At 40.0% G+C, this 25,933-nt stretch overlaps 1 protein-coding gene and 1 pseudogene across 4 annotated transcripts in view; both read right to left on the bottom strand.

The window, feature by feature from the left end:
* Positions 1–25,933, bottom strand: part of KIF2A (kinesin family member 2A) — an 81,176-nt gene that overhangs the window by 38,520 nt on the left and 16,723 nt on the right. For all 4 annotated transcript variants that reach the window (XM_024246792.3, XM_054555201.2, XM_024246793.3 and 1 more), the window contains 2 exon segments: positions 1,073–1,167; positions 135–254 (listed from right to left, as the gene is read on the bottom strand). In XM_024246792.3, the coding sequence (XP_024102560.1) occupies positions 135–254; positions 1,073–1,167 (215 nt within the window).
* LOC129059414 (CREB-regulated transcription coactivator 2-like) lies at positions 12,916–20,288 on the bottom strand (annotated as a pseudogene).

Genomic DNA, 25,933 nt, shown 5'->3' with positions numbered 1-25,933 from the left:
ATAGGGGTGGCAGAAAAAGCAAATTAATCAATTCTTAAACTCTTCAAAGCCTACCAATTTCAAACTAGAACACACACACATCTACACACCCCGCTCTCTCCCAGTGTCCTGCACTCTGAATTTTCATCACTAACCTTTACAATTTTGTTTACTTTGGCTGAGGATGCTGGAGGTGGAGGTGTTTCTGGACTGGGTTCAATTTCTTCATCAGGAACAAGGTCAGGGTTAAGTGAAAAGATGCTCTCCAAGTCAATCTGTTCACAACACATACACAGTCTTTTGAGAGTATATTTTGACAATTAACCTTTTATTTTTCAAGTAAATTGACAAAGTAAATAACTCTTAAAATACTTTAGCCTAATGAATACAGTACCTTGGCTGGGTGCAGTGGCGCATGCCTGTAATCTTAGCACTTTGGGAGGTCAAGGTGGGCGGATCATTTGAGCCCAGGAGTCTGAGACCAGCCTGGGCAACATAGCAAAACCCCATCTCTACAAAAAATACAAAAATTAGCCAGGTGTGGTGGTGCACACCTGTAGTCGCAACTACTCTAGAGACAGGTGGGAGGGTCACTTGAGCCCAGGAGGTCAAGGCTGCAGTAAGCCGTGATCATGCCACTGCACTCCAGCCTGGGTGACAAAGTGAGACCCTGTCTCAAAAACAAAAAAAAAGAATACAGTGCCTTAGGCTTACAAACGAGATTTAGAATTATAATCCACAAATTTAAAGAATCTCTCTTAAAATATCATTTTATAGTCTTGACTCTATGAATTGCTAACAACACAGTGACCAATAGAACCACATAATTAAATATTATAGCACATTTTCAAACTGTGTGAGCTAGACTTAAAGAATAGTATATTTTATCAAATAATTAAGATTGATATGTGCAATCACATGAGATGTAGGAGGAATCTACCTTTAAGTGAAAATTTTTAATCATTTGAAAGTTTTCAAGGAATAATACAAATATATGCACTAAATAAAATAACATTATGTACTTTTCTGTTTTGTTTTACATTCAGAATCTTGATTGCAGGACTAGGAATAAAATTTAACTCAGTGATCTTACCTCTTTGCCTTTTGTATCTCCATTTTCTATCCATTCAACAGTTACACTTTCATTATCTTCATTTAAAGATGTTACCATTGCTTGATGTATTCGGCCTATGTGGGAATAAAGTATACACATTAAAAATGCCACAAATTATGGCATTCCTAAACATTGTGAAATACAATTTTATAACTAGAAAATTAAAAAAAAAAATGACACTACTTTTCCTTACAAGAGATTTCCACAGACCCTCAGGCACAGGGAATGAACTTTGTCCACAGGGCCATAAATCAATTTGCTACTTGTCAAGTCCAGTAAATCAGTAAATTAGGTAAGACCTAAAGTTTATTTTCAGCATATATGATAAATGGTCACACAGTGACATACAATGCCTGAAATCTTAAACTGTTAAACAGTTCTAATCATTAGAAAGTGTCCTTACTATGAGCCAAAAATGATTCTGTAGAACAAAGAACAAAAATTTATAAAGCAAAATTTTTTTTCCTGAGACAGTCTCGCTCTGTTACCCAAGCTATAGAGCAGTGAAGCGATCTTGGCTCACTGCAACCTCTGCCTCCTGGGTTTGAGTGATTCTTGTGCCTCAGCCTCCTAAGTAGCTGAGATTACAGCCATGCATCACCATGCCCAGCTAATTTTTGTATTTTTAGTAGGGACAGGGTTTCACCATATCGCGCAGGCTGGTATCGAAATCCTGGCCTCAAGTGATCCACCCACCTCGGGCTCCCAAAGTGATGGGATTACAGGCATGAGCTACTGTGCCTGGTTCAGAAAGCAGTTTTAAGTATTATACTGATATAAAATACTTTTTACTTAAAAACCACTTTTTACCATATACGATGCAAACTGATAAAAATTTTAGAATTAAGAAATGTGATTCCAAAAAGGTTGGGAAATGCTCATTTAAAATGTCGTCTTCTATATGTTGTCTATCCAAATCTATTCTATTCCTTACTTTCCCTAACTACTCCAGTCTTACAATCTGTAGAGAGAAGATATTATATATAATGTAGTAAACTTATTTTCCCTTCTTAGTAGACTGTAGGTTTTATCTGTTAATAACTATAGAGCTAAATAATTATTTTTAATTATTACATAATTTCATTATGTTTATCATAAATTATTTAATACCTATTGATTGCACTTAGGTTATGTGCAATTTATTATTATTATTATAAACACTGCAGTGAATACTATTGTATATTTGTCATTATGTACTTGCTAGATTATTTGCCTAAGACAGATTCCTAGAAGCACACCAACAGAATATATATATATATAAAATACTTTTAAAAAAATTTATTTCATCTGTTTTCATCTTACCGATCCATCTGGTTGTTAGTCAAGTAGAGACAGAAACTATGCAATATATCTGCATCTTCAATATTTCCTAATAGAAATCCTTGGGGCAACTATAATTTACCTTAAGATAATTTATAGCTCTTTAAATATCTAAAAACAGATATATAGTACAGAAAACAATGTTATTATAATGAGGCATTCAATACTGTTAAAACATGGGCACTATAATAATTTGATAAGTATTATTGTTTATGAAATTACTATCACTGCCTTTTATTTTATTTTATTTTCAACAGAGACAGAGTCTCACTATGTTGCCAAGGCTGGTCTCAAACTCCTGGGCTCCGGGAATCCACCTGCCTTGGCCTGCTGAAGTGTTGGGATTACAGGTGTGAGCCACTGTGCCCAACCTACCTTTTATTTTTTCTTTTCTTTTTTTTGAGACAGAGTTTCAAGCGATTCTCATGCCTCAGCCTCCCAAGTAGCAGCTGGGATTACAGGCGTGCACCACCATGCCCGGCTCTTTTTTTTTTTGAGACAGAGTCTTGCTCTGTCACCCATGCTGGAGTGCAGTGGAGCAATCTCACTCACCGCAACCTCTGCATCTGGGGTTCAAGCAATTCTCCTGCCTCAGCCTCACAAGTAGCTGGGATTACAGGCACGTGCCACCACACTGGGCTAATTTTTGTATTTTTAGTAGAGACGGGGTTTTACCATGTTGGCCAGGCTAGTCTCGAACTCCTGACCTCAAGTGGTCTGCCCTCCTCGGCCTCCCAATGTTCTGGGATTACAGGCATGAGCCACCACGCCCGGCCCCGGCTAAATTTTGTATTTTTAGTAGAGGACAGGGTTTCTCCATGTTGGCCAGGCTGATGTCAAACTCCTGGCCTCAAGCGATCTGCCCACCTTGGCCTCCACAAGTGCTGGGACTATAGGTGTGAGCCACTACGCCCGGCCTTGTGGCCTACCTTTTATATGAGCTCATATAAAAATCCACATAAGTAATAAATGAACATAATCTTATAGATTTCAAATAGTGAGGATGTTAAGTACTCTCAAATGATATACTGGTGTTGCTTTTAAAAAAAAAAAAAACTAAAGTACATACTAGTGATCTTTCCATGACAATATGTATAGACCTACCTAGTATTTTTCATAACCACAAAGCGTTCCATAAATGAATATATCACAATTTATTCCTTTATTAGGAGTATTATTTCCAACTGTTTGCCATTAAAAGGTGCTGCACGGAATATCTGAACATAGGTGTGAATGCTTCCACAAATAAAATTTCTAGAAGAATTAGTGGGTCACGAAAATTGAAATTTTGATAGATGGCCGGGTGCTGTGGCTCACGCCTGTAATCCCAGCACTTTGGGAGGCCGAGGCGGGTGGATCACAAGGTCAGGAGTTCGAGACCAGCCTGCCCAAGATGGTGAAACCCCATCTCTACTAAAAATAAAAAATTAGCTGGGTGTGGTGGCAGGCGCCTGTAGTCCCAGCTACTCGGGAGGCTGAGGCAGGAGAAGTCCTTGAACCTGGGAGGCGGAGGTTGCAGTGAGCCAAGATCGCACCACTGCACTCTAGCCTAGGCAACAGAGTGAGACTCCATCTCAAAAAAAAAAAAAAAAAAAAATTTTGATAGATAGGTATTCCTAAACTGCCCTTTGTATACATTCTCACCAACAGTAGGACCTATTCCTCCACACCCTCAACAACACTGAGCATTATCAATCCTAACATTTTTATCATCTCATGTGTCAGATTTCCTTAAGCTACTACTTTTTAAGTATGTCAGATACTAGCTCATTTAATTCACATTGGTTCATTTAATCATAACAAATATACCTACAAAGTAGGAAATATACCTACAAAGTAGGTATCTGCATTTTTTTTTTTTTTGAGATGGAGTCTTGCTCTGTCACCAGGTTGGAGTGCAGTGGTGCGATCTCGCTCGGCTCACTGCAACCTCCACCTCCCAGGTTCAAGCGATTTTCCTGCCTCAGCCTCCTGAGTAGCTGGACTACAGGCGCGCGCCACCACGCCCAGCTAATTTTTTGTATTTTTAGTAGAGACAGGGTTTCACCATGTTGGCCAGGATGGTCTCCATCTCTTGACCTCGTGATCCGCCCGCCTTGGCCTCCCAAAGTGCTGGGATTACAGGCGTGAGCCACCGCGCCCAGCCGGTAACTGCATTTAAAGATGAGAAAAATAAAGCTCAAAGTTACACAGTGAATAAGTAGCATGGATCTAAACCTTGGCCAGATGTAAAAGTACTTGCTATTAATCACTATGCTTCTCTACTCACTTCAATTAAGCTGATGAAGATGTCTATATGTCTTAAGTCCAGGCACTCCTATAAAAATGTATAAACGGTAACACAAATTCTCAACCCTCATGTGTACCAGAAACTCCTAGAGAGCTTTCACAAAATAAAATGACATTGCTTGAGTCTTGCCGCCAGATAATGAGCCAATTCTTAACAACTTCACTGCTATCATCTTGGTGCAAGCTACCAATACCTTGTACTTAGATTACTGTGATACTCTCCCAACTAGTCTTCCTGCTTCCAACTTATCTGCCCTCTGCCTATTCTCCAAAGCAGCCAAAATGTTCCTGGTAAAAAGTAAGTCAGATATTACTCCTTTGCTCAAAACCTTCCAATGACTCCCCCATCTCACACAGAGTAGAAGCTAAAGTCCTTTCAATGACCTATTAATGACTTACAACAAAGCCCTACATGATCTGACCCGCATTACCTGTAGCGTCATTCATGCCTTACTAAAGTCACTCCTTTTTAATTGTCTGATTCCTATCTCACACAATACCACCTCCACTCCCCCCACTTCCCCAAAAGATGGGTCACAAACTTAAATGTGAAAAATGTAAAAGCAACTGAGTAAATAGTGGTGCCTTTTACTAATACAGATGGGCATTAGAGGAGATGCAGGTGCTGGGGGTGGGTGAAATTGATGACCTAAAAAAATACTGGGAGGAGTCAAAAGGGAGTTAAAAAAGGGAAATTAGATAATCCTTACTTCAATTTTAGAGACAAATTAGGTAAATAACCAGTGGAAGTGATATGTGTCATTTGGAGTCCTCTGAGAAGCAGATGAGAGAGTTGGGAGTACAAGAGGTTTACTGCTAAAGATAAAAGGGGGAGGAAAGAGGACTGAGCACAGAAAACTTTCAGACCAGGCTGGGTGCGGTGGCTCACGCCTGTAATCCCAGCACTTTGGGAGGCTGAGGCGGGCAGATCACTTGAGGTCAGGGGTTCAAGACCAGCCTGGCCAACATGGTGAAACCCAGTCTCTACTAAAAATACAAAATTATCTGGGTGTGGTGGTGGGCGCCTGTAATCCCAGCTACTCAGGAGGCTGACGCAGGAGAATCACTTAAACCCGGGAGGTGGAGGTTGCAGTGAATCAAGATCGCTCCACTGCACTCCAGCCTGGGTGACAGAGCGAGACTCCACTTCAAAAAAAAAAAAAAAAAAAAAATTAAGATTAAAATAAAAAATAAAAAACAATGAAAACTTCCAGACCATGATGCAGATTTGAAACCTATGAAGGAAGTGGCTGTGAAGCAGGACTGAGCAGAGAAAGCCTCAGACCTTGATGCAGATCTAACAAAGTCTTGGTCAACCCAGTAGGGTGCTTCAGAGCAAGACTGCCCATTAGAAGAGTCCTGCACTGAGCCAAAATGGATATGTCCTATTACCCATGCCATGCTCTATCACTGGCTGTGGATTTCCCAGGAAATTCAAGTTCTCAACCCCAAATCTAAAGGCCCTGAAGGTACTAATAACTGGAGGTTGTCAGCTAACTGCACTCCCTGAAACTGAAATTCTTTCTTAGAGAGACATCTAAGCAGTGCACCTGCATGGTTGCCACAGCATATGAAAAAGAGGATGAGTTTAACTGGTAGTGGAAATGAAGAGTGGACCCCAGAGAGCCATAAGCAGCCCAGTCACCATCACAATCTGGGAGGAGCCTACCACTGCTGCATCAAGCCCCACATCAATCACCATCTCTACAACATGAGTAGTGAGGCTAAGACCTGGCAGCCATCCTTTCCCCAACTGCCCGTGGCAGCCCCACAATATACTAATACCCACTAGTGGGGACAAGAAGATTATAGCAACAAAGGTTTTGGAGAAAGTAAAAGAGTTTAATAAAACATTGATATGGTTTTATCAACAGAAAGGAAGGAAATATTTCAGCCTAAGGAAGATGCATTTGAATCAGACTACTGTGAAGAATAACCCTCAGCAGGAAATGAAGAGGCTGTGGTTGAGGTTAAAGAAATGAGACACCTAGCTATCAAATCTAGTTGCAAAAAAAAGAAAAAAGAAATGAGTTACCAAGGTGGATCTCCATGCAATTACCAGTAGAATTACCACAATAATGACAATGGGGAAAAATATGTGCATATTCCAAAAGGCAAGACCAACACAACCATTCTTATTGTTGGGCATCTACCATGGTATTCCCACCCTTCTGGGCAAGGAGTGACTTAATGTACCATAACTAGATGTGCATAAAAAAGGTGGGCCAGTGGAGCAAAATACGTACCACGACTACAGGTCACAAATTCACAGAGACCTTAATCTCCAAAGACAGGCTAGAGAGATTGGCAATGAGAGGATAAAGCAAATCAAGGAGGCCGGGCACAGTGGCTCACACCTGTAATCCCAGCACTTTGGGAGGCAGAAGTCGGAGGATGGCTTGAGCCCAGGAGTTTGGGACCAGGTTGGCAACATAGCGAGACCTCAACTCTATAAAAAAAATTTAAAAATCAACAGGGCATGGTGGTGTCCACCTACAGCCCCAGCAACTTGGGAGGCTGAGGTAGGAGGATTGCTTGAGCCTAGGAGGTCAAGGCTGCAGTGAGCCGTGATTGTGCCACTGCACTCCAGCTTGGGCAATAGTGAGAGCCTGTCTCCAAAAAAAAAAAAAAAAAGGAAAAAAAAAATCAAGGAGACAATATCCAGTATCAGCAGTCTCCTCAATATTGGAACCTCTATGACCTCAACCACCAGCGTACACATCCAGAAAGCCTTAAATCACAACTTTGCAGAGTCAAAAGCATCTGATGTAAGACTAAACTCTAGAGGTTGAGCAGGGCAGGACTGAGAATTATGTCGCCTTATCTCTACCATAATCCAGTTTACTCATCCAACAAGAAGTGAATATGAAATTCCAGCAATAAAAAATGAATAAACAAAGTCTTAAGCATTTGCTTTTTGCCAATTAATCAGATAACTAGAACCATCTACACTACCTACAATACCAATGCAGCATGGGGCTTTTATTTGCACCAAAAGGTGTCTCTAAAAAATGTTATTTTCTTTTTAAAAACCAACTTTGCCCAATATGACTTTAAATATTTTTTAATTGTCTTATATATGGCTTTTCATTGAGCTACTCAAATACCTCTTTTTAAATTGTAATACAAATTTATAATTTTTCTTTTTAAATTTTTATTTTTTTCTTTCTTTTAACAAAGACATCCAATGATTTATTTCAAAAGTCATATAGTAAACACCTGTTAACAAAGGTGTTAAGTAATAAGAGAAACAATAATAAGATACATGAAAAATTTTTCAAAGGGAAAAATCATGATATGGTGACAACATATAGGCATAACAAGGTTTCAAGCCTGGATGACTGGGAGAATGATGGCACTAGGGGGAGAACAATGAGAGATGCTGAAGTCTCAGTTATTAATAGGGATCATGCATAGATGTTAATAAGACTAATCAGGACTAGAAATATCTTTCCCTAGAAAATGCAACAATCTTTCCATGTGGCCTTCCAATACCATCCCATTTCTCTGATCCACCTGAGAAAACTTCTGTACTTCATCTTCACTAACTCATTGCCCTTTGACTCTCTTTGATTAACCATTTACTTTACTGTGAATTATATCACATATACTTCTACATTAAAGAAAAATAATAATAGAGCAAACGCCTGTGTAACTACCACCAGCTAGGTTAAAAAACACTTTTGAAACCCCATACATTCCCCTCCCAAAGATAACAACTGCCAGGCGCTGTGGCTCACGCCTGCAATCCCAGCACTTTGGGAGGCTGAGGCGGGTGGATCACCAGAGATCAGGAGTTTGAGACCAGCCTGGCCAACATGGTGAAACCCCCTCTCTACTAAAAGTACAAAAAATTAGCTGGGCATGATGGTGCGTGCCTGTAATCCCAGCTACTCAGGAGGCTGACACAGAATTGCTTGAACCCGGGAGGCAGAGGTTGCAGTGAGCCAAGATCGCGCCATTGCACTCCAGCCTGGACAATAAGAGCAAAACTCCGTCTCAAAAAAAAAAAAAAAAAAAGTACTAAAAGTAACTACCCAGACATTTGAGATAATCATACTTTGGCTTTTCTTTATAGTTTTATCACCTTTAAATGTAACACACACACACAGAAATCTAAACAGTTTACTTCTCTTTAAATTGCATATGCATGGATTAACACTATTTTAAGAATTGTGGGGTTTTTTTTGCTCGATACTATTTTTTGCTATTCATTTATGTTGTATATATAAAATGTATATGACTCATTTTCACTACAATATAGTGTTTCATTGCACGAATATACCACATTTTATCTATTCTACTATCAGACATTTGAGTTGTTTTTATGTTTCTGCTATTAGGAACGATGATGCTATGCACATTCTTACATATGTGTACTGGTACAAATGTGCAATAATTTCTCTAAGATACATAATAAGAGAATATAGAATAATTGAGTCCACATATATAAAACTTTTCTTTTCAGTGCCATGATGCTTCCTATCTATAGTAGCTGTGTGATAGTTTGTATATTCGTCCCTGCCTAAATCTCATGTGGAATTGTAATCCCTATATTGGAGGTGGGGCCCAGTGGAGGTGACTAGATCACTGGGGTGGATTTCTTATGAAGGGTTTAGCACCATCCCCTTGGTGATGAGTGCTGTCCTCACGACAGTGAGTTCTGTTCTTTGGCTGTTTAAGTGTGTGGCATCTCCCTCTCTCTTGCTCCTGCTCCCCCTTAGCCTTCATGAGGCCTTCCCAGAAGCTGAGCAGATGCCAGCATCATGCTTCCTGCAAAGCCTGCAGACCTGCAAGCCAATTAAACCTCTTTTCTTTATAAATTACCCAGTCTCAAGTATTTATAGCAATCAAAGATGGGCCTAACACACAGTATCTATAATGATTTGTAATCGCCCTAGCAATTACTCCACATTCATGAAAACAGTATTAGTCAGATTTAATGTATCATATTATGGTTCTAATTTCTCTGATTTAATGAGGTTTTGCCTGTTTTTGTGCTTGTTAGCCATTCAGGCCTTTTGAGTACTGACTTGAGTGTTGGAGCCTCTTTTTTTTTGGCTACTTCTCTATTGGAATTCTATATCTATTCTTGGTATTAATCTTTTGTTGTATGTATAGCAAATATTTTCTGCAAAGTTGTGGCTTATCTTTTCATGTTCTTTATGGTGCTTTTGATGCATTTAAATTCTTAATTCTAATGTAGGCAAATATGTGTTTTTCCATTATGGATTTTTTTTGTTGTTTTTTGGTATACTATGAAATTCTTCTTAAGATTGAGATCCCTAAAACAGTCTCTTACATTTTCTTTTAAAGTTTTATAAGCCGGATGTGGTGGCTCAGGCCTGTAATCCCAGCACTGTGGGAGGCTGAGGTGGGCAGATCACTTGAGATCAGGAGTTTGAGACCAGCCTGGCCAACATGGTGAAACTCTGACTCTACTAAAAATACAAAAAATTATCCAGGTGTGGTGGCGGGTGTCTGTAATCCCAGATACTTGGGAGGCTGAGACAGGAGAATTGCTTGAGCCCGGGAGGCAGAGGCTGAAGTGAGCCAAGATCGTGCCTCTGCACTGGAGTCTGGGTGACAGAGCAAGACTCCGACTCAAATAAATAAAATTTTACAAAACCTTTCATATTTGGGACCTTAATTCGTTGGCATTTTGATATTTTTGTATGATAACACAATTTCCTTTCCAGGACCATTTCCTGAAAATCCCCTATCCCCTCTACTTATCAGCAATACCACCTGTGTCATAGTTCAAGCATACATGCATGAGTTTATTTCTTTATCCCTGAACTAAAATTACATTTAGTATTATAGCTTTGCTTATTATTAAGTCTTGCCACATAGAATAAGCCCTCTTGTCTTATTGTTCTTTAAGAGTCTTTTCGATCTTCTTGGCCTTTTGCATGTCTGTATAAACTTTAGAATCAGCTTGTGAAGTTCCAAAAATCATATAAACCAATAATCACAAAACACTACCTGATGGGATTCTGATTGGAATTGCATTGTCTGTTTTGTTCTGGATTTTTATATCATTAATTAAGACTGATACTGGCCAGCAATTTTCCTTTCTCAAAGCTACTTTTTTTTTTTTTTTTACGAGTTCGGGGGTCTGTCTCTGTGCCCAGGCTGAAGTATGGTGGTGTGATCATGGCTCACTACAGCCTCATCTGATCCTCCTGCTTCAGCCTGCCGAGTAGCAAGGATTACAGGCATGCACTACCATGCCTGGCGAATTTTTTGTAGAGACAGGGTCTCGCTGTGTTGACCAGGCTGGTCTTTTAACTTCTGGTCTCAAGCAATCCCCCTGCATCAGCCTCCCGAAGTGCTGGGATTACAGGTGTGAGCCACTGCTCCTAGCCTCTCATAACAATCTTATTAGATTTTGGTATGATAGTTATACTCATCTTTTTTTTTTTTTTGAGACAGTCTCGTTCTGTTGCCCAGGCTGGAGTGCGATGATGTGATCTCGGCTCACTGCAACCTCTGCCTCCCTGGTTCAAGTGATTCTCCTGCCTCAGCCTCCTGAATAGCTGGGATTACAGGCACGTGCCACCACACCTTGCTAATTTTTGTATTTTTCGTAGAGAGGGGGTTTCACCACGCTGGCCAGGCTGGTCTGGAACTCCTGACCTCAGGTGATCAGCCCACCTCGGCCTCCCAATGTGCTGGGATTGCGGCCATGAGCCACCGCGCCCGGCTGGTTATACTAATCTCATAAAATGATTTTCTATGGCAGAGTTTTCCCTTTCCGTACTCTAGAATAGTTGGTGTGAAATTAGATTATTCAATTCTTGAGTATTTGGTAGGCACTTGTTAAACCATCTTGCTTTGCATTATAAGATCCAATTTCCTTAATAATTACAGAATTATTAGTTTTTTATTGTTTTCATAATTATATTTTTCTAGGAGTTTTAGATAAAGTTTCCATATTTTTGGCATCAAGTTCGTATCTGTTTAATGCCTCTGGCATCTGATATGATGTCCACATTTTCATTCCTAGTATTTTGGTAAACTTTTTTCTCTTAATCTCACCCGGGATTTGTTCATTTGTCTTTTCCAAGAATAAACCTGACTTCGTTGAGTCTTTTTTATTAGGTGTTATTATGTACTTAATTTCTGCTATTATTACTTCTTTCAACTTACTTTGGGCATATTTTACTGTTTTTTCCCCTTAAATTCTTAAGATGAATGCTTAAGTCATTCACCATCCTTATTCTTTCTATTTTCTTTCTAAGCCGCTAACGCTATACATTTCTTTCCCAGAACTGTTTTAGCAGCATCTTACAAGTTTTTACATGTAGTTTTTTTGTTGTCAGTTCCACCTATTTTTCTAATTTTCATGATTCTTTGTCTCATGAGTTATTTAGAAATGTTTCTCAAATTCGAGACATGGGGGTTTTTTAGGTATCCTGTTAATGATTTCTAAAGGTGAGATAACTGACCAATCAGAACAGACACAGCCACAATAATTGGTATGACTTTCCCAGTGCACAGTGGCTGAATACTCCTGTATTTCTACCATAACTGTAATGGGCTGCCTTCCTTGATGGAAAATTTCTTATAAATCTAGCTCCAGGAGCAAATCAGCAGCATTTAAAAACCAGCATTTTTAAGAGGAGCCACACAAGTCTTTGTCTTCAAACAGTGGACCTGACTCTGATTCTCCTTTAAAGTCTCTTTCTCCCGCATCATCCTACAGGAATCAAACTTTTGACATCCATGCCTGCTTCAGCCTCACCCATCTGTTAGAATTCCTGTTCCATTACTAATCCATGATCTTGTTTTTGAGCTCAGCTGTGCCTTTTTGGTTTCCTCTTATGTGTTTGGGACAGAAGGATGCCAATACATGAACTTTATTATATTATTTTGAACCAGAAGCCTCAATCCATCTTTAAGTCATAAGTCATATTCATAGAAAATGAGGTCAGATTTGAAAATTCTAAGTTTACATTGTTATATAAAATCAATACTACCATATAAAAGATAACTTACAGTTTCAAAAACTCTATGGCTTTTTAAAACTTAAAATCCAGAGACATATTTAAAAGTTTTCCATTTTGTTTCAATCTAGTTGTAAAGATAAATTAGTATAGAAAATGTCATCTGTTAGGGGTAAGGTAAAAAAACAAAAAAAAAAAACCACTTGCAAAGAGTTTTTTCAATTTTTTATTAAAATATATTTAATTAAAAATAATACCCACTGAGAGGCGAAAGGGTGGTGAGGAGGAGCTGGCAATGCCCATCTCTAGGAATCCGGACAAGCCCTGCCTCCCAGGTTCCCGTTTATATCCCCAACTTTCCAACAGGCTCTGACCTCCAGGCAGTTGGTTCAAAGTTACAAGTGCTTGTGACCCTCCCTTGAGCTCCTCCAGGCCCACCCCTGTACAGAATTCAAGGGCCACCTGGGCAAACTCCTTGCTTTTTCTCATTCTTGGGATGCTTCGTTCATGCTACAAAGAGGATCTGGGGGACAGAGTGGAGTCTCTACTAGGTGGGGTAAGGGAGGAAATGGACAGTAATGGGGGACACGGCCAAGAAGAGGGATGGTGATGAATACTCCAGAGCAGGATCAGGTAGCAAGGCACTGGGTCTCTCAGCATGTATAGCCCTCCCAGGCCCAGTAGCTCCATGCACAGCTCATCTTCTAGCCCTAGCCCCAACTCCAACCCTGCTACTGACACCTCAAAGCCAGGCACTCCAGCCAGGGTTGCTGTAATCTCCTTAGAGAAATCTGGGGAGGAGTCTCCTATGAGGATGATGTTAGGCCTTGAGCCACAGCAGGAGCAGTGGTGGGTCAAGTTCTGGTGGTTGAGGGTATGGGGATCCTGAGGGCCAGCCACTAGCCCCTCACCTTCTAAAAATCCAGGCCCTTCAGAAAAGCCAGGGGGATCCATCATCAGGCTGATTTATGGGCTCTCCATGCTGAACTGCTCCAGTTCCCCAGGCTGAAGTCACTCATTGGCCAGTGAAGACTTGCCCAAGCCCAGTGGGCCGAGGTGGGTAGTATTCCATAATCCAATTGCCTGCTCAGGGGCTACCCACCTGAGGGCTGTGCTGAGCAGGCCTGAAAGGGCAGCTCTGGCTGCTGTAGAGACTTTGGGGTGTGTGACTAGGTGTGCAGATTACTGGTCTCCAGGGGGACACCCTGAATGATGGAAGACAGGGCGGGTGACATTGGCAAAAACTGTTTGGGTAGCTGCTGTTGGGACCTTCTGGCATCGGCTGGACCTGTGGGCAAACTTAGGGGGCTGAGGAGTACAAGGCAGTGGTGGGGGGAGGCCCCAGGAGTAGAGGTTGAGTAAGGTAGGGGCAGATGAAGAATAAAGCGGAGGACGAGAGGAGGAGTAGGAGGAGGAGGAGAAGGAAGAGGAAGAGGGGGAGGAAGAGGGGGAGGAGGAGGAGAAGGAGCGGGCAGGGTACTTAGTGAGGGCTGGCCCAGGAAGGTAGTAGGCAGGGCATGGTGGGCCAAGGAAAAGGGCAATAGTGAGGGGAGGCTGTGGAAGCCCTGAAGATGGAGCTGAGGACTGCTCAGGGAAGCCTGGAGATCGGGACTGCTTAGGGAGAACTGCAGGGATGGGTGGCTGAGAGGTGAACAAAGTCCTGGTGCATCATGACCCGGGCCCAAGTCCAGGCTTAGGCCCTCACTAATGCCCAGGTGAGTCACGATGTGAGTCAAATGGGAGGTACTGTTGCCCCTATTCAGGCTAGGGTAGGCTGTCTCCTCAGGGTCCAGGGGGGTGGGCAGTGCTGGCACAAAGTACAAATTGGTGAGGTCAGGTAGGGACCTCCTCCCACATCCAGTCTTCATGGCAGGTGGGAGGACAGGAACATTGGCAAGCTGGCCACGAGATGGAAAGATATTAATTCCAGGGACTTCATTAGGACCAGGGTCAGGAGGAGGGTGACGACAGCTTCTAAGTATCCCATGGCTTCAGCAAATGCTTGTCACCTAGGAGAACTTCTCCTCAATAGCAGGTACTTAGGAGTCCATTTTACCACTCTGAAATGTTGGCTGGGCAGGATGCTGGGAGGTGTGGGGCCTGAATAAGTATCCTGGGGACTGGGGTTCATCACACTTGTGTGAAGGGCAGAGTCAGAATTTGTCCTGTTAAATGCAGATGCTGGGCAAAACAGGTACCCCTTCTCTGCAGGGAAATTGTCCCAGAAGATAGTCCTTCACCAGCTGGACACTTGGGGAGGAGATAAGTAGGCAGGACTATAGGGAGAGCTGTCAGTGTGGTAGGGTGTTGGCAGAGAACCACCATAACGGGAGCTCCTTGTGTATGGCAGTTGCAGTTTTTGGGTGTGTAACTGGGTGGAGCTGATGTCCATTATCATTTCCTCAAGGGCCACTGTGTCCTCAGCTTGACACTGCTTCTGCAGCGTGATCTCACTAAACTTGCACAGATTGAAAGCCAAGGCTGTGGCCGAACAAGGCTCATTTGCCCGTCCCCGATGTCGCCATCTTCCTCCCGTTCCTTCCTGACACCCTCCCAGTACAAGCCACTGTTCCTCCCTCAACACCTCCCAGCATCCTATTCCAGCCATAGCGACTGCCGCCTCAGCCTCACGAACAGTTTTGGAAAGTACAGGCAAACCCTGCAGAATAGTCCCCCAGTCATCATTTTCCCAATAGAACACCTCTTGGTTTTTAATACCAAAACCTCCTAAAATGTACTTTTCTCACAATGCAAGATTTTTCTGGCAAATATTTATATAAGGAAAGATTTATATTTGTATGTGACAAAACTCAATTCGCATTTTAAATAAAAGAGTGTGCAAGAAGTTTGGAGCCACATTCCAAATATAATCGATAGACTGTTAGAATCACAGTAGACATAAAAAATCATGCCAAGTATCAAAGTGATACAAAATGTAGGTATAGGATGATGCTTTTATCATATTCAGTATGAGCCATTTACTAACAGAGTTTGCTTGTCCTCAATGTATTTCTACAGCCTCTCATATATTTGTTTAGCCTTTGTTTTGCTTACTGCTGAGAGTCCCTAAACATTTAAGAAAATGTTGAAGAAAACAGTGGGAATGGGCAAAAAGCAATTATATTGGAAGAAAAGATTTTACTATATATAAATCTGATTTGTTAATCTCATTGTTTACTGATCACACATGATGATATTTTACTTATACAAAGGTAATTCACAATGGTTAGTTACATTTCTGAATTTGGTTAGGGAGTTCATGTTGATACACTGCCATTTTTTCCCATTTAGTCTACATTCAATCATTTGACCTAAAAAAATGACAATTTCATATGGTTCAACTTAATATAAAAGTAATGTTCACCCCAAACTTAGATGTCAAAAATTTATGAAAATAAAATCTGCTAAATCAAATATAAATATAAGAAATATTTTGAAATATAATCTTTAATCAAAGCCATTTCATGTTTAGCTCATTTTAAGAAACATTTTTACCCCACTTAAGTCTCAACTTTTTGTTAGGGCGAAATTAAGGGGAAAACAGTTCAGATCTCAACTTTTAATATCTGTTGGTAAATATGAAGATACATGATTTTTAAAAAGAAAAAAGCCACAAATGACTGAACAGAACATACAGGCAAATTTAAGCCATCTTTGCTTCAGTGAACAAAAATAAATACATGGAATTCATATTTCAAGACTTTCTAATCTTTAAGATAGTTACTTAAGATCTGGTATTAGTGCTATTTGTCATAAAAGCTCACATATTCATTGAGCTGTCAAAAACAAGTTTTACATGTTGACAATTGCCTTTTGGTCTCTGAAAACAGGATCCTATTATATGTTTTCTAGTTCACAGCTGAGTTCACAGCAGCTGTGAGGCTAAGAAATGCCAGCAACCAATTAGGCTGGCATAAACCTTGTCTAGCATATAAAGTATAATTTGGTTGCAAATGGAGGAGACAAGAGCCAAAATAAGTCAGCCAAGAATACTAATAAAATTTCATTACAAGTATTTAAAAGTTAGAATATTAAAAATCTAACAAAAATATGTATTTTATTAAGAAAATATAGTAGTAGAACGTTAGGAAAAATACAAAAAAGCAACAATCAATTCTTTTAAGATCCAAGCAGTTTTTTAAAAGGTTGCAGCTGTTTCTGACATACCTAGGATTACAAACTCTATGTTTTTTCTTTTTTTTCGTTTCTAACTACCCTAATCATAGGATTGTGGTATATGACCATACATATGGCAAGTCTTCCCCCAAAGTGAACATTATTTTTATCAGTTCCCCTTTAGACGTTTCTATAAAAATTTCTCTTCATACTTTTAAGACATTAAGACCTTTATAATTTTGGTTTTTTTCTTGAGACGGAGTCTCTCTCTGTCACCCAGGCTGGAGTACAGTGGACGATCTCAACTCACCACAACCGCTGCCTCCCAAGTTCAACAAGCAATTATCCTGCCTCAGCCTCCCAAAGAGCTAGGATTACAGGCATATGCCACCGTGCCTGCAATTCCAGAAAACAGAATTTTTTTTTTTTTAGACAGAGTCTCGCTCTTGTTGCCCAGGCTGGAGTACAATGGCACGATCTCGGCTCACCGCAGCCTCTGCCTCCCCGGTTCAAACGATTCTCCTGCCTCACTCTCCCGAGGAGCTGGGATTACAGGCATGCACCACCACGCCTGGCTAATTTTGTATTTTTAGTAGAGATGTGGTTTCTCCATGTTGGTCAGGCTGGTCTCGAACTCCCAACCTCAGGTGATCCGCCTGCCTTGGCCTCCCAAAGTGCTGGGATTACAGGCATGAGCCACTGTGCCCAGCCTAGACCTTTATAAAAATTTCAAAACCTAAATATGTATAAGAACAACACAACTTAAATCATTAGTAAAAATAAAACTTCAGTTATAAGATTGTTTATAATGGCTATTTCCAAACCCTTTGAAGTTGTTTAAATCTGTTTTGTTTAAAGTATGATAAATTTAAAAATATAACAAATCAATGCTTTATAAAATATTACAAAAAATATAATTTAAAAATTTGTACACATATTTTTAAAAAGTAGTCACCAGTGATTCATATGTATACAGCCATGTAATGAAAACTAATAGGAAAATCTAGCTTACCTGCCAATAAATTAAAATATATAGTGTGTCTATTCTTGATAAAACCTCTAGCAACCCCTTCTATTTTCAATCAGAATACCACCAAATAATTTAAAAGCATTTTTAATAGACTTTTAAAAATATGCTAATAAAATCTAGTTATCTCCTGTACCTCTCAAGCAGAGACTAAGAGGAAAACATGCATAAATATCCATTCTCAGAAGAACAAAGAAGTATTACTCTGAATTGTAAAATCATACATTCAGACCAAGTGTCTGGCGGAACAATGTTGTTTCCAGAAGATGAGTAAAATACATAAGTTTACTCAAAATGGTTGGTAAACAGATACCTGAAGGAAATACTTTCTTCCAAGTCATTGCACACCAGATAAATTATCTTAGAACACATTGACGGTAAAACCTTTGCCACTTCATATCAGGTGATTGATCAAAACCTGTCTTAAATAACAGGTTTTCCATTATTCTTTCTTTTTTTCTTTCTTTCTCTCACTCTCGCCCAGGCTGGAGTTGAATGGTGCAATCTTAGTTCACTGAAACCTCTGCCTCCTGAGCTCAAGTGATCCTCCCACTTCAGCCTTCCAAGTAGCTGGAACCAGAGGTGCCTGCCACCACACCTGGCTATTTTTTGTATTTTTTGTACAGACAGGTTTTTGCCATGTTGCCCAGGCTGGTCTCAAACTCCTGGGCTCAAGTGATCTGCTCACCTCAGCCTCCCAAAGTGCTGGGTCTACAGGCATGAGCCACTGTGCCCGGCCCCATTTTTCTTACATAATAATTAGATACATAAAATAGTGGTTCCATCAATTGTATATTTAGTTATTAAACCAATTACCACTGTAGAATGCAAATTCAAAAATTTTACTGCCATCTTTCCAAGTTAAGTCATAGAAAAACATGTTAATAAGCTTTCATTGTCTAAAGAGGTTTAAGATTGGTCTTTTAAAACAGATACAATTCCTTTCTTCAGCTTATTATTAAAAGAATTCTAAAAGGATGCTCCTTCAAGAACATGAAAATAATTCCCCTCTTTAACACATCTATAATATTATAATCTTATCATAACCGCAAAATGGAGAAAAGTTGGGAAAACAAAGATTGTCAAATGCTGCTTTAAAATAGACTAAAAGGACAAGGATGCTACAAAAAAGCATTATTTAGAAAATGGAAGTTAACTACACAGTAATATTCACAGTAATGTTAACTACACTAATAGTCACACATTATAGCTATCTTGGTTTTGCCAACTACCTCAAAGCAGTTATTATTTATAATCTAACAGTAAATGTCAATTTATTCCTAGGTGCCACTGACCAGTAACTGACGACAGAAAGAAATTTGATTTGTTGGAGGTCATACAGCAGATCAGCAGCAGAAGTCAAAGTCTCAAATTCTGATATTCAGGTTGTGTTAGCTAATCTAAGCAGTGAGGAAAACAGTCCTTCATGACGACTATGTAGCATTACACCTTCTTCAATAGCTTTAGTGGAACAAGAAGCTATTAGAGAAGGACATAAATAATGTCTCAGCTGACACTGGTAACAGTGCTGTTGCTATTTAGTAAATCTCTGGGGAATGTGACTTTGCCAAACATAGAGACCTTTCTGTTTGGTTTATCACACTTAAGATGTTACTGTTTTTTAACTAAATTGAAAGTTCTAGTATTCCCTTTCTTAGACATTAAACACAAACCTGAAAGTTTGGAACAAGGAGAGAAAAAAGAAAATGATATAACTAAGATTTTCATTAAGAAAATACAACTTAAAAATGGGACAAATTTTATTCATATTGAAAACAAACTATGAATTTTCAAATTCTTACCTCATCTATTGTTTTGAAAAGGGATGTAAAAAATAGTGCTCAGTTTCTATGGGGTGACAGGGAAACTTTGGATCTGTTGAGCTGCACACTAACAATTAAGGTAGCATTATTATTTAGAAGGGCCCATTGTGCAGCTTTTCAGAAAAGTTTCATTCAGAATCTGCATAACAGTAATAAGAAAAATGTCATAAAGGAGCTATGATAGCATTAAAAAGTATTAAATCAGACCAGGCACGGTGTCTCATGCCTGTAATTACAGCACTTTGGGAGGCTGAGACGGGTGGATCACCTGAGGTCGGGAGTTTGAGACCACCCTGACCCAAAATGGAGAAACCCCGTCTCTACTTAAAATACAAAATTAGACAGGCGTGGTGGCACATGCCTGTAATCCCAGCTACTCGGGAGGCTGAGGCAGGAGAATCGCCTGAACCCCGGAGGCAGAGGTTGCAGTGAGCCAAGATCACACCACTGCACTCCAGCCTGGGCAACAAGAGCAAAACTCCGTTTAAAAAAAAAAGGATTAAATCACTGTAGTTTCCTGATGTTATTCAGCATATTTGGTGCTGGGGAAAAGGAAGGTTAAAAAGTCCAAAACCACTTGTAAAGAGAACATAAAAACCAAAATTCTAAAATCACGATGTAATATGATTATGATTCTAGCTGAAATAGTAACAATGTAAAAAAAAAAAAAACCACACAGTACTAGAAATAACACTTCATGAAGTTTACTAAATAAGTTAACTAAATAAATCTCAAAGCCTATGAGCCTTAATTAAAAGGCTATTCTTCATATCTACATTCCTTTGGATAACAGAATATACCAAATGTATCTTTACTTACGTGTTAAATACAAGATTTCCTATTTAGAATACCAAAGACTTTTACAGTGGTGTTGTTAAAGCAACATGTTGCCAATAGTTCAAAATTCTGAAGAACTGTCTTTCCCAGGTGTTCTCCTGAATACACTGAACAATGCTATCTAATTGTTCCCTGGCTTAAATTTTTATTTACCCAAAAGGGAATTCCATACCAATACAGCTGTGCTATTCTGTGAACTTTTCACAGCTACATGTACATATCATCTTCTCTTATGCATACATCCTAACGAGACAGGGATCTTGTGGAATGTTTCTCAACAGTTAGTGCAATGTTATTATTCCCCCCAGGACTCTGTCATCCCAACTCCTGCTCCACTCTACGTATGGGAAGATTATGATGATAGTGGCCCTGAGTCATGGAAATTTCTACTTTCAAAGCCTGGCCAATTTCGGTTAGGAAAATAAATGATCACTCTTCTAAGCCCTTTTAACACTAGGGTAAAATGTATATTTCAAATTCAGTGCTGCCAGAACAAAAGGTACATAAAGAAGAATGAGATCACTGAAGCTCCGTGTGGCAAGAGAGGCTAAAGTAAGATTATGAGTTTGGTTTTGTACATATGAAGTTTAAGATATCTGTCCAGTGGAGATATGAAGTAGGCTCTCTAATAGACTAGAGTTGGTCAAAGCTAAAGAAAAAAGCTTGGGAATTGCCAATTCAAATCATGCATTCTCAGCAGGGGTGATATCCCCAAGGTGGTAAAAACTGGCTCTTTGGAAGGGCAGATCTTAGATATTACAATGGTTTGTGGCCCTCCAAAGGGCTACAACCCATAAATAGATGGAGAGAAATTTCACTGCGATGGGATGATTAGGCAATAAAGTAGTCAAAAGACTTTTCAGGCAGAGCAATAATGAAAAAAAGGTTTGCAAAACACCAATATAGAGAGTATTTTTTAAGACAATCAAAGTGGATGTGACCACTAAGAGAATGAGGGTAGAAGTCCTGATCTTTAAAGTTCTGTATAGAGGTCAGGGAAATGAGATACCAGCAAAGGAGATCAAGAAGTTACCAGAGAAAAAGAAGAAAAATCAGAAGAGTAGTCACAGAAGCTAAGTGAAGGTATTTCAAACAAAAGGGAGTGAATTAATTGTGTCAAATGCTGCTAACAGATCAAGTAAAACAGGAGCAATGCCTAAAAGTGAGAGTAGTCAAGAGGTTTTTGTTTTTTCTTTGAGGCAGTGGCTGGATCTCGGCTCACTGCAATCTCCACCTCCCCAGCTCAAGCAATCCTCCTACCTCAGCCTCCTGAGTAGGCAGGACCACAGGCATGTGCTACCATGCCCTGCTAACCTTTGGTATTTTTTGTAGAGAGGGAGTTTCGCCATGTTGCCCAGGCTGGTCTCAAACACCTGGGCTCAAGCGATCCGCCAGCCTCAGCCTCCCAAAGTGCTGGGATTATAGGTGTGAGCCACCACACCTAGCCTAAGAGGATTTTTTTTTTTTTTTTTCGGATGGGAGAAATAACAGCATTTCCATATTGATGGAAATGACTCAGTAAAGAAAATAACTGTTGATGCAGCACAGAGAGACCACTGAAGTTGTGACTGGGCAGGTGAAAGGAGACAAGATCCAGCATACGAGTGGAGGAAAGGGGCATAAAACAGGAACAGAAAAAATGTGTCCACAGCAAAATAAGGAAGGCAGTCATAGGCACAGATGCTAGTAGTTGGGTAGATGTGGCTGACTTGTAGTTCTTTACTGGTTGTTTATATTTCTTGGTGGTGAAATGACAAGCAAGGTCATTTTGCTGAGAGTGTGGGTGAGTCAGGAGCAAACATCCTCAAGGAATAAGGGAAGCTGGCAATATCAATAAGATTTCTATTTGAGAAACCAGATATATGGAGTCTCCACTAACCGACAGACAGAATACAAATACAGAAATATGGGGATAAAGGCAATGGATTCTGTTTTTGATAAGTTTAAGATACTGGCAGGAAATACATGGGATAGTACCTAAAAGGCAGATCAGAAACCAAGAGAAATATTTGGTCTGCAGAGGCATTTTTTTTTTTAACTTTTATTTAAGGTTTGGGGTTCACATGCAGGTTTGTTACATGGGTAAATTGCATGTCACTGAGGTCTGATATACAAATGATCCCATCACCCAGGTAGTGAGCAGAGTACCCAACAGCTAGTTTTTCAACCTTCCCACCCTCCTTCCTCTAGTAATCCCAGGATCTATTGTTGCCATCTTTGTGTCCAGTATTTACCCAATGTTTAGCTCCAGCTTAACCAGTTCACCACTGATGGACATCCAGATTGATTACATGTCTTTGCTATTATAAACTGTACTGCAATGAACATATGAGTACAGGTCTATTTTCTGTAGAATAATTTATTTTCCATTGTGTATATACCCACAATATATACACAATGTAGTGGGACTGTTGGGTTGAATAGTTTTAAGTTATTTGAGAAATCTACACACTGCTTTCCACAGTGGCTGAACTAATTTACATTTCCACCAACAGTGTGTGAGTGTTCCCTTTTCTCTGCAACCTGGCCAACATCTGGTTTTTTTTGACTTTTTAATAATAGCCATCGTGACTGGTGTGAGATGGTGTCTCGTTGCAGTTTTGACTTACATTTCTCAAATGATTAGTGATGTTGAGCATTTTTTCATATACCTGTTGGCCACATGTATGTCTTCTTTTGAGAAGTAGCTGTTCACGTCCTTTACCCATTTTTTTTTTTTCTTTCAGAGCAGGAATGAAAGTTTATTGAAAAGCTTTACAGTTGGGCATGGTGGCTCATGCCTGTAACCCCAGCACTTTCGGAGGCTGAGGCAGGCGGATCACCTGAGGTCAGCAGTTCGAGACCAGCCTGGCCAACATGGCGAAACCCCATCTCTACTATAAATACAAAAATTAGCCGGGCATAGCAGCGGGCACCTATAATCCCAGCTACTCGGGAGGCTGAGGCAGGAGAACCACTTGAACCCGGGAGGTGGAGGTTGCAGTGAGCCGAGATCACACCACTGCACTCGAGCCTGGGTGACAGAGCGAGACTCTGTCTCCAAAAAAAAAAAAAAAAAGAAAAGAAAAGAAAAGCTTTACAACAGTAAGAAAAGGAAAGAAAAGAAAGTACAACTTGGAAGAGGAACAAGCAGGTGACTTAAGAAAGCAAGTGTGTCCCTTTGCCCATTTTTTAATGGGACTGTTTGCTTTTTGCTTGAATTGTTTCTTATAGATTCTGGAAATGAGACCTTTGTCATATGCACAGTTTGTGAATATTTTCTCCCATTCTGTAGGTTGTCTAACTCTGTTTCTTTTGCTGTGCAGAAGCTCTTTAATTAGCTCCTATTTGTCATTTTTTTTCTTTTTGTTCTAATTGTTTTGGGGACTTGGTCATACATTCTTTGATAAGGCCGATGCCCAGAATGGTACTTGCTAGGTTTTCTTCCAGTTGTTTTATAGTTTGAGGTCTTACATTTAAGTCTTTAATCCATTTTGAGTTAATTTTTGTTTATGGTGAAAGGAAGGGGTCCAGTTTCAATCTTCTACATGTGGCTACCCAGTTTCCCCAGCACCATTTACTGAATAAGGAGTCGTTTCCCCATTGCTTGTTATTATCGACTTTGCTGAAGATCAGATGGTTGTAGGTGTGTGGCTTTATTTCTGGGTTCTCAATCTTGTTCCACTGGTCTATGTGTCTGTTTTTATATCAGTACCGTGCTGTTTTGGTTACTGCAGCTTTGCAGTACAGCTTGAAATGGGGTAGTATGATACCTCTGGCTTTGTTATTTTTGCTTAGGATTGCTTTGGCTATTAGGTTCTTTTTTGGTTCATATGAATTTTAGAATAGATTTTCCTAATTCTGTGAAGAATATCATTGGTAGTTTGATAGAAATAGCATTGAATCTGTAAACTGCTTTGGGCAGTACGGCCATTTTAACAACACTGATTCTTCTTATCCATGATCATGGAATGTTTTTCTGTTTGTATCATCTCAGATTTATTTCAGCAATGTTTTGTAATTCTCACTGTAGAGCTCTTTCGCTTCCTTGGTTAGCTGTATTCCTAGGTATTTTATTCTTTATGTGGCTACTGTAAATGAGATTCTGTGCAGAGGCATTTTGAAGAAGAATTTTCATTAAAAATTATTTATTTATTTATTTATTTATTTTTGAGACAGGGTTTCCCTCTGTTACCCAGGCTGGAGCGCAGTTGCATGAACACAGCTCACTGCAGCCTCAACCTCTGGGGCTCAAGGGATCCTCCCACCTCAGCCACCAGTGTGGCTGGGACCACAGGTACACACCACCATGCTCGGCTAATTTTTGCAAGGTATTTTTTGTAGAGACGAGGTTTTTGCCATGTTGCCCAGGCTGATCTCAAACTTCTGGGCTCAGGAGATCCACCCACCTCGACCTCCCAAAGTGACAGCATTACAGGCATGAGCCACTGTACCCAGCAAAAAAAATTTAAAGTATTATGAAAAACTGCAAACTTACACAATAGATGATAACCCCTTACATTCAGCTTCACTAATTTTCAACATATGGCCAATCCTACTGCCACTTCTATCACAACTGGGTTATTTTGAAACAAATTTCTAGCTATCCTATCAACTCATCAATATTTGCTTCAGAATGTATAAAGCTATAATTTTATGTGTTTTTAACATTCTTCTTTTTTTTTTTTCTTTGAGACAGAGTCTAGCTCTGTCACCCAGGCTGGAGTGCAGTGGTGTGATCTCGGCTCATTGCAAGCTCCACCTCCCGGGTTCACGCCATTCTCCTGCCTCAGCCTCCCAAGTAGCCAGGACTACAGGTGCCCACCACTGCGCCCGGCTGATTTTTTGTATTTTTTTAGAAGAGACAGGGTTTCACCGTGGTCTCGATTAACATTCTCCTTTTTAAAAACCTTTTCAAAAACCTTTTCTAATACATTTATTTTTCCATCTTTCTCAGACTTTTTTTTTTTTTTGAGACGGAGTTTCGCTCGTTGCCCAGGCTGGAGTGCAATGGCATGATCTTGGCTCACCGCAACCTCTGCCTCACGGGTTCAAGCGATTATCCTGCCTCAGCCTGCTGAGTAGCTGGGATTACAGACATGCGCCACCACACCCGGCTAATTTTGAATTTTTAGTAGAGATGAGGTTTCTCCATGTTGGTCAGGCTGGTCTTGAACTCCCGACCTCATGTGATCCGTCTGCCTCGGCCTCCCAAAGTGCTGGGATTACAAGCATGAGTCACTGCGCCCAGCTTTCTCAGATGTTTTAATAAAGCTGATTTTTCTTTTTTTTTTTTTTTTTTTACTAAATTGAATCACATTCCACTCATCTATTTTAAAGTAACATTAAAAATATGATCATGAAAAAAAAAACCCAAAAACCATAAAACAATCTTTACCATATTTACCATTTAAACTCTATCTCCCATGTATCTCTTAATGCCTGGTTTTGTGCTGTGTTTACTATGGTCTCTGTAAATACTGATACATTATACCATATA

Source organism: Pongo abelii, chromosome 4 (genome assembly GCF_028885655.2).
Source record: "Pongo abelii isolate AG06213 chromosome 4, NHGRI_mPonAbe1-v2.0_pri, whole genome shotgun sequence".
Classification (NCBI taxonomy): Eukaryota; Metazoa; Chordata; class Mammalia; order Primates; family Hominidae; genus Pongo; species Pongo abelii.
Note: the sequence above shows the minus strand (reverse complement) of the source record. Positions and strands in the feature narration are given on the sequence as shown.